This window comes from Vicia villosa, linkage group LG5, assembly GCF_029867415.1.
Source record: "Vicia villosa cultivar HV-30 ecotype Madison, WI linkage group LG5, Vvil1.0, whole genome shotgun sequence".
NCBI lineage: Eukaryota > Viridiplantae > Streptophyta > Magnoliopsida > Fabales > Fabaceae > Vicia > Vicia villosa.
The window spans coordinates 110,427,366-110,437,648 of record NC_081184.1 but is presented as its reverse complement, the minus strand read 5'-3'; the positions used below and the strand labels follow the sequence as shown (position 1 = coordinate 110,437,648).

The window sequence follows — 10,283 nt, the reverse complement described above, 5'->3', positions numbered from 1 at the left end:
AAGATGTAGTTGTAGAGGGTGTTGTGGTGCAACATCAGCCTCCAAATCAAGATGTAGCTGGAGAGGCTGTTTTGATGTAAAACCATCATCAGATTCAAGATGTTGCTGTAGTGGGTGTTGCGTTTAAACTAATGAGAGCTCTCAAGTGAGAAGAAGAAGAAGGTTGAGAAGTCAAATGATAATTTTTTTCTTCAATTCTATTGATGTTGAGGATGATTATGATTGGTCTAACTTTATCTCTGCGTGAGGATTTAGATTTGATTATAGTTTTTGATCATGTAATGAAAGTCTTATGTAATGAAGTTTTAATCTGCTTAACTCTCTTAAGGTTATCAACTTAAACATTCAACTTAACCTATCATCTTAAACTATAAAATATATAAAACACATAATGAAAATTATTGCGATGAACTTACTCGGAAGCAACCTTCTGATAGTTGCATATTCCTCTCAAGTTCAATACATCTTCAACTTTTACATTTCATAACAAAGTAAATATTAAACATAAATGATATAAGAAAACATAACATTTTCAAATTTCAAACCCTAATTCAACTATTATATTTTAAAACAAAGTAAATATTAAACATAAAGGAGATAAGAAAACATAACATCTTGATAAGTGACAAAATATCGTTATTTTCACTATAGATTTGTGGCACTTATCGATTCTTTTGTATTGTATTCTTTGAATAAATCTTCCGCTTTTTGTATAATTATATACGAATAGGATTTAATTGAGTTTTAGTGTATTTGTGTATCGTTTGATAGTTTTTCATTCATTTTGTAGGTATTTATTCATAATTTGAGCATCTAGTAATAAGAGCCAAAGGCTAAGCTTCAAGAATGCAATTTTTAGCAATTCATCAACGAATAAGGCTCAAAATAAGGATAATAAAAATAATCAATTTGGTTGCCAATTAGTCATTGTTAGATAGAATAAGCTTTCCAACGCTTCAAACCGGGCGCAAATCGGAGTTACGGTTCTCAAGTTATGGCCGAAACAATTTTTCAAGTTGCAGTAGAGTTCGCTTAGCGAGCTCTGCTATCGCTAAGCGAGATCAGACGAGCAGAATTATGTTAAAAGGGCCAAAATACCCATTTTTTAGGTTATGTTTTGGGGTATTTGTTCCCAACTAATCAAACCTCATTCTTGGTAGTTTTGAGGCTTAGAAACAACATTGAGCTTACATATGGATGATTCAGAGTAGATTTCTCATCAATCGGCAATGATAAACGGTGAGATGTTTGATTTTTGTCTTTTCTTTGTATTTCTCTTTTGTTGAGTTTGTATGTAAATTACTCTAAACACATGAATGTTTGTTACTCTTTCTACTAGTTGTATAAAATTTGCTTTATAAATCTTAATCGATGTTTTTCTGATCTTTTTGCTTAATCGCTTCGGATTTATATTGTTGTAGAAATATGCTTCGTGAATCTTGATTAGGAGAATACCTGTTAGTTCTAGATTCTAGACATAGGGTTTGGGGTTAACATCTACATAATATCAGAGTTTAATGTCTCTTCGATCGGTTGGGAAATCGCCGAAAGAGCAATATAGTTGAAGTCTCGCCGGTGTTGCAGAAATGGACATTGATGTGAGAGATATGTGGTGATTCTGACGAGTATTGTAGATTGAGTGCGGCAGAGTGATAAATCTAAGTTTGTGAGGAGTAGTTTAGATTCAAACCAGATAAGTTATTCTCTATCAAGAATGTATTTATTTTTTATTTATAGTTTTAATTTCCGCACTTTACCTTAAAACCCATTTAACCCAAGCTCAAGTACTAAGAATCTATCGAACGAAAATTCATTAGCACTAATCTCTGTGGACACGAAAATTTCCCGGATAAATATTTCCAAATCTTTTGTTTCTTGCCACTTTACCGCTTCAACAAAATGGCGCCATTGTCGGAGATTGGTGTTTTTATTGAATCACATCGCGATAGGTTCTTTGTTTTTGAGTTTTGCGCATAATGTCCATATTGTATATATTCTTGTTTTATACTTATTTTCTATACTTTTGAATTTGTATATGTTTTCTTTACTTGTGAATATCGTATACTTGTTTGGTTCCTTTCACGTTTGCTTGTGTATTTTGGTTAGGAATAGTCGGACGGAAGAAACTTGGAGGAATGTTCATAAATAAAGGCGTCGAGCTTACGACGTAAAGCAAGCATGTTCATTCGTTTTAGCTTTTGTTTAGTTTAGGTAGTGTGATGCAATTGTCTAAACAAATTTAGATCGGACCAGTTCTTAAATTTCAAATCTTCACATTTAAATTTGTTTAGACAATTTCATCTAGTATTTTAGTTTGTGTATGTTAATAGTTGTGTCTTTGCCTTTGATTTTGTTTTGAGTAGCTCGAGGAATTTGAGGTGATTTTCCAAGTTTAATTGTTTCAACCTGCGGATGTATGGTAATAATTTTGTTAAAGATCGGTACATTCCTGAGGTATGTGTTTATCGCTTTCTAGATTATAGCATCTACGTGATACTTAGGCTTTTTTCAAATTTTATGACATTCATTCTTTTGTACACTTGTTCATGTTGTGAATCACTTTAGTTCCCTTTTTACCCACAAATGTGAGAGAGCTTTCCATTGTTTATATATGGTGGAGACCGACATTCTTGTTTTAACTTGATTTTATTATGCTTAATGTTTTGTTTGTGTTGATTATATAAAGCATGAAAAAGATCAAGGCGTTTATTTCATTTTGAGCACAACCACCGAGCCAAATAGTTCAATTTACCTTGTGAGGAGCGAGCATTTGTTAAACCCCTTTGAGACGTTTTTTCATCCATGTCGTGTTTGAATTGATGCTTGTCTATGAGTATTGGTTCAAGTATTTTTGTATGAATGTTGTTTCTTGTTTTCTTGAACCTTCACCCATGTTTTATTGTTTGAGTTTTTACCTTGCCTTAGAAAGTAGGGAGTATTCATACTTTAATGTTGGAGTGAATTCAATTTGGGGAGAAGAATGTTTGTTTATCATTTGGTTGATTACTATGAGGTGAAAAGGAAAAGAAAAAGAAAGAAAAAAGTGAAAAAGAAAAGAAAAAATATAGAAAACGGAAAATCCTTGAGAAAGGAAAGCAACAGAGTAAGAATAAGTATGCTGCTTTGGTGTAAATTTGGGTTGATGAAGAAGTTTAATTGAAATTTCGTTGTTTGAGATTTTGTGAGATGATCACTCCCTTAGGTTTTGGCAAGTTTTTGTTTTGATTAGCTTTAGCAATTATCCCTTGTTTGTTCACCCGACCATGCTACAACCTTGAAAGTCCTTGTGATTCTTGCTTTTTATTTTCAACATGATTTTTGGATGAATGCGTAATTTAGTCTATTGTTTGCAAGATTGTTGGATGAGTGTCAAAGTTCTTCATTTTTGTGTGTTTCATCCCTCGATGAATTTCCTTTTTGCTAGGTGTGATTCATTTGTGAACTCGTGTTGTTTTAGAATGTTTGACATAATTTTTGTACTTTGCGTTTGTTTCGTGTTTATGTTATCATCATAGTTTAGTGGTAAGTATGCACTTAGTCTGTACTGTTATTGTTTGAACCACTGCATTTGTTTTCTATTTCAATCGTGTTGATTCATAATTCTTTGATTTTTGCTTCGTTTTCCTTGAGTTGTTCGTTCTTGTTTAAGGACAAACAAGTTCAAGTTGGGGAGAGTTTGATAAGTGCCAAAATATCGTTATTTTCACTATTGATTTGTGGCACTTATCGATTCTTTTGTATTGTATTCTTTGAATAAATCCCCCGCTTTTTGTATAATTATGTATGAATAGGATTTAATCGAGTTTTACTGTATTTGTGTATCGTTTGATAGTTTTTCATTCATTTTGTAGGTATTCATTCATAATTGGAGCATCGAGTAATAAGAGCCAAAGGCTAAGCTTCAAGAATGCATTTTTTAGCAATTCACCAATGAATAAGGCTCAAAATAAGGATGATAAAAATCATCAATTTGGTTGCCAATTAGTCATTGTTAGATAGAATAAGCTTTCCAACGCTTCAAATTGGGCGTAAATCGGAGTTATGGTTCTCAAGTTATGGCCGAAACAATTTTTCTAGTTGCTGTAGAGTCCGCTTAGCGAGCTCTGCTATCGCTAAGCGAGATCAGACGGGCATAATCATGTTAAAAGGGCCAAAATGCCCATTTTTTAGGTTATGTGTTGGGGTATTTGTTCCCAACTCATCAAACCTCATTCTTGGTAGTTTTGAGGCTTAGAAAAAACATTGGAGCTTGTATATGGATTATCCGGAGTAGATTTCTCATCAATTGGCAATAATAAACCGTGAGATGTTTGGTTTTCTTCTTTTCTTTGTATTTCTCTTTTGTTGAGTTTCTATGTAAATTACTCTAAACACATGAATGTTTGTTACTCTTTCTACTAGTTGTATAAAGTTTGCTTTACAAATCTTAATCGATGTTTTTCTGATCTTTTTGCTTAATCACTTCGGATTTATGTTGTTATAGAAATATGCTTCGTGAATCTTAATTAGGAGAATACCTGTTAGTTCTAGATTCTAGACATAGGGTTTGGGGTTAACATCTACATGATATCGGAGTTTAATGTCTCTGTGTTTGATCGGTAGGGAAATCGCCGAAAGAGCAATATAGTTGAACTCTCGCCGGTGTTGCAGAAATGGACATTGATGTGAGAGTATGTGGTGATTCTGACGAGTATTGTAGGTTGAGTGCGGCAGAGTGATAAATCTAAATATTTGAGGTGTAGTTTAGATTCTAACCAGATAAGTTATCTATCAAGAATGTATTTATTTTCTATTTATAGTTTTAATTTCTGCACTTTACCTTAAATCCCATTTAACCCAAGCTTAAGAACTAAGAATCTTTCGAACGACAATTCAATAGCACTAATCTCTGTGGACACGATAACAGATAAATATTTCCAAATCTTTTGTTACTTGCCGCTTTACCGCTTCAACACATCTTCAAATTTTTAGAAAATCTCTTTGACTTCAATTTGTTCTTCAAATTCTTGTTCTTCTTTTTTTAATCTGTATACATAACCTTCAAATACCCAACAGATTCTAACTCTTGCATCATACTACTCTCATCTTCCAATTTTTGTTCATCATCCCATATGAACAAATTACATGTCTCACCACTCCACCAATTTGGACATCTCCAAAAAAGCCTTTCTTTATTTTGACCCCTCTTGCATTGGTACGAAACCATACGACTGTCACAACCACAAAAATTTCCAAATCGAGATTTTACACCTTTGGATGAGTTACTCTTCAAATGCGACATTGAGACGAAACTGGACAACAGCAATGAGTGTTAAGGTTGTTTTCTTCTTTCCGACAATGTCGACGACGTTGGTGTTAGGGTTGTTTCTTTTATAAGTAGAAGAATGGGTACTTAGTGTTTAATATATATAAAGAATCGCCAATTTGTAACAACAGTTTTACAAAAGAGCCATAGTGATATCCCTATTATTTTCAATTATATATTAATATAATTGTAAAGACGTGCATTAACATAAAAGGGATAAACTATTTGAGGGAGCTGAGAATCGAACCCAGAAAAGCTGGACTGTATCACCACAGATATGCAATGAATCGTAATTATAACTTTAAATTTTTAATTAAATTTTTTAAAAAAATATTAGCGCAATAGTTTAGTAGTGTCACTACGGTTTTGAAGCGAATATTGATGACTTTGGCGTTGTTGTTGACGCGTTTGTAGTAGTGATAGTAATTGAGTATCTAAGATTTTTTTTATTAATAATATTTGTGAACTAATATGATAATATAAGATACTATTTTAATTATATATTACTATAAAATATATAATAATAGAAAATATATAATAGAAAATGAAAATTAATTTAAATTATTAATTTATTTTTAAATAAAATAAATATGTTAATGTGATTGCTTAAGAGAATATCGTATTACACCTCTTGAACCTTTCAGCCACTTGGAGAAATTTCAATTATGCCCCCTGTTTCTGTAGATGTACATTCAGAAGCATTTTTTTTTTTAAAAATTTTGTTTATTGCGTAGGTACATCTACGGAAGCATTAAAAACATAGTGAACGTTGGAAAATGCAAATCATTTTAGTTTAGTAAATTTTCTGGAGATGCATCTACGGAACATGTTAAGAACAGAGTGTTCCGTAGATGTACCTACGGAACTTTCTAAATTCCAATTTTTGTAATAAAAATGAACATCAAATTATAGTGCAATTTATACGATATATATTCTTTTGGTGTACTATCTTCCATTGCCTTAGGGTTTAGGGTTTAAAAAAATGGAACATCGAATTATAGTACAATTTATGCGATGTAAACAATGTATTTTTTTGGTGTACTATTTTCCATTGCCTTAGGGTTTAGGGTTTATGCTTAAAAAAAATAGAACATCAAAATATAACAGAATGTGCCGTAGGTACATCTACGGAACACTATGTTTTTAACACGTTCCGTAGATACATCTCCAGAAGATCTACTGAACTAAAATAATTTGAATTTTTCCAACGTTCATTATACTTTTTATGTTTCCGTAGATGTACCTACTTAAAAAAATGTGCTTTCAAATGTACATCAACAAAAACAGAAACATTTTTAACAACGTGTGCGTGATGCATAAGAGACTCAAGAGATAAGAGATGAGATTAGAGATTATATTTTTTAATTGGACAAAGATACCCATAACCAACTAAATTCAAAGTTAAAAAAAATCCAAAAATCCAATTTTCTCATCAAATTCTTGTTTTTAGGTTATGCTATATTATAAAACATTACTATAGACAGATACATCAAGTATACATCACCATAAACAAGAAGAGCATGATATGGACACATGATATTGGCAGTCCACTACCTTCTACATCATAGTTTGGCTCATCTCACACACACACACACCATTAATTGCCTATGCCGACCTTAAAAAATTACCGACTTCTAAATACAATTCAAACTTCAAAAGTAAACCATCTTCACTCCTCGGTTACGACTTCACAATTTTATTTTTAGTTTATTATCACCGATTTAATCCGATTCATAAATTAGTTCACAATTTTAAATATTAGAAAGCGTCATACATAAATTAAATTAAATTAAATGAAAAACTTTATATCAACCTCCAAACATCACATATGTCATTCCTATATTCAATAACCGTACTTTTCAAACATTAACCATCAATCGTGCCAAAGGGTCGTTACATTTATAATAATTACAATCTTAATCAGATTAATTAATGGATTAGTTGAAATTTCTGACCTCACCTTCTTTTACTAATTAAACCTATAACCCAAATCCAATTTCTATATTCTTCTTTCTCTCTCTTATTTTCTATATCCTTAAGCATTCAATTCACAGTGTTGAACCAAAAACAACACCACCAAAAAAAATGAGTACCTCTTTCTTTGAATTCAAGAAACAAGCCTCTTTCTTTCTCAAAGAGAAAATCAAAACTGCTAGATTGGCTCTAACAGATGTCACCCCTGCACAACTGATGGTAGAAGAGGCAACCAATGGAAATCCATGGGCTCCAACTACTGTGACCCTTAGATCAATTTCAAAAGCTGCTTTTGATCTTGATGATTATTCCAGGATTATAGAGATTCTACACACAAGGTATTTTTCAATTTTTCATTTTATTTTTTGTTGTGTTCTAGATTGTGATTATGATGATGTATGGAAAAATTGTGTGATTCTGAAATAGGTTGGTTAAATTTGAGAAGAAGAATTGGAGGGGTGCTTATAATTCCTTGATTGTGCTTGAGCACTTGTTGACTCATGGACCAGAAAGCGTAGCAGAGGAGTTTCAGTGTGATAAAGATGTTATTAACCAGCTAAACGGTTTTCAATTTATTGATGATAATGGGTATGCCTTTTTTGTTTCGTTGCTTCAAATTATTATTGGTATCAGAGTGTCAGGTGTAGGTGTAGGTGTAGGTGTAGGTGTCGGTGTCGGTGTCGGTGTCGGTGTCGGTGTCTGCTTCATAACTGATCATTGAAATTTTTTATGTTGATAATACTGATACAAGATCATTTGCAGGTTCAATTGGGGCCTAACTGTGAGAAAGAAATCAGAGAGAGTAATGAAACTGTTGGAGGAAGGAACACTTCTCAAGGAAGAAAGAAACAATGCTAGAAAATTATCAAGAGGTATTCAAGGATTCGGAAGTTTCAATCAAAAATCGACTCCAGCAAGCGCCATTCTACGTGAGAAATCCTTGCCAACAACACTTGGTAGATGTAACTCAGACTCAAACAACCAAGAAGATCAGGAAAAGAACTCATCTTTCAAAAAGATGAATAGTGTGAAGAAAACCATGATGATATACCAAGAGGATGATGATGATGATATTGGGAAAAATCAACTGATTCAGAAATCTGAATCAAGTTCTAAAGAAAACATGGGATGGAACTTGAATGGGGAGTCACAATCACTTTTGGAGTTAGGAGAGGATGATTATTCTAGGATGGGAAGGTTCAAAATAGAAGATGATCATCCCTTTAATTCAACAACAGAAGTGCATGGTACTGCATCATTGCTTTCTGCTAGAGATGGAATACTACAAGGGTGTTGAATTTTGAAGTAATTTAGATTTGAGTTGAGTCAACTAGTTACTTTCAAATGTTGTACAAGTAATCATGTATGTATGTGGTTTATTATTGTGTTTTTGATAGAACCTTCTTTCAATGGTTATAGTTTACTTTTGCTGAACTATAAAGATAGATATTGGCATGTAAATTGCTATATTTACAGTTTACTCTGGGTAAGGACTGTCTTACACCTACCTGTTTAAGTGGAAAGAGTTTTGGCAAGTTCTAGACATTAGATTGAAATATTTTGTAAACATGTTAGGATCCTCTCTTTTAGTTGGGGTAATTCTTGCTCAACATGGGCCAATTGGTATCAAAGGGAAATAAGAACTAATTGAAGGCTATTTAAAGACTTACAACTAGGGTGGGAATAGGATACCGATAGGATCCTAACATATTTAAATCTAGTCAGATTCTGTTTATTAAAAATATTATAAATTTTTTCTCAACTTCCTATTCTAATTAACTTTTTAAGGCCTTTTAACCTTTTTTTTTTCCTTCAAGAATTTGGCTAGAATATCGATTAGTTGTAATATTAAATCTTCAACATTTCTCTACTAATTTTATTCAAGAGAAAATGATACATTATTTCTATGTATTTTATCCTACCATAGTTTATTGGATGATTTTCTAGATCAATTGATGAGTTATTATCCACTAGTAATTTAATCTTCATAATGTCACTTACATTCAACTCCTCCAATAATATTTCAAACCACATTGTTTGACAGACAACATAAGAGAATACAACATACTCTGTCTTATACAAAGATAAAGTTGCAATCTATTGCTTCTTTGGCCTCGTGAAATTGGTGTTGCTCCCATCATGAACAAATAACATGTTGTGATCTTTTTTTCATCTTGATTACCACTCCAATCTAAGTCAAAATAACCACAAACCTTAGCCTATATCTTGGTGTTTCGTTGATGTGGCACTAATTCCATGATCTCTTGTATCTTTAATGTATCTCATGATTCTCTTAGCTGCAAGCAAATGACATATCCTTGATTTCTCCATAAACTTGCATATCAATCCTACCCTATGACATATATCTAGTCTTGTGTTGCAAAGATATCTTAATGAGCCAATTATCAGCTTGTACAAAGTGATATATACCAACTCTTCATCTAATTTCTTCTTCAGTTTGATATTAATTTCCATTTGTGTAACTGTAGGACTGAAATTACTCATTATGAACTTCTTCAAAATATCTTCTACAAATTTCTTCTTATGCAAGAAAACTCTATATTTTAATTCACAGTCTCCATTCCTACGAAGTATGCCAAAGTTCCTATGTCTAACATTTTGAACTCATTTTCCATGTCGGCCTTGAACTTTTCTGATTCAATCTCATTAGAATATGTCACCAATAAATCATCCTCATAGAGACATAGGATGACTTGGTCTTGTTCATTTGATCATTTCACATACACTCCATGTTCAGATGATCACTTATTGAAACCTAGCTTTAGTAAGAAGTCATCAATCCTCTTATTTCATGCTCTAGGTGCTTTCTTCAATCGATATAGTGCCTTTCTCAACCTCTATACCATTTCTTATTGGTCTTTTATCTCAAAACCCGATGGTTGCTTGACATAGACCTCTTCTTCTAATAGTCCATTAAGAAAGGCTAACTTCAATCTAGTTGATAAATTTTCAAACCTCTATATGGTGCAATGGCCACCACAAG

General features: G+C 32.5%; 1 protein-coding gene across 1 annotated transcript; it reads left to right on the top strand.

Moving 5' to 3' along the window:
- The first annotated feature begins 7,122 nt into the window (after positions 1-7,122).
- On the top strand, positions 7,123-8,802 carry LOC131607033 (epsin-3-like). Its single transcript, XM_058879090.1, has 3 exons — positions 7,123-7,617; positions 7,706-7,867; positions 8,042-8,802. The coding sequence occupies exons 1-3, from the start codon at positions 7,391-7,393 to the stop codon at positions 8,574-8,576; spliced, it is 924 nt and encodes a 307-aa protein (XP_058735073.1). The 5' UTR covers positions 7,123-7,390; the 3' UTR covers positions 8,577-8,802.
- The last annotated feature ends 1,481 nt before the right edge of the window (positions 8,803-10,283 follow it).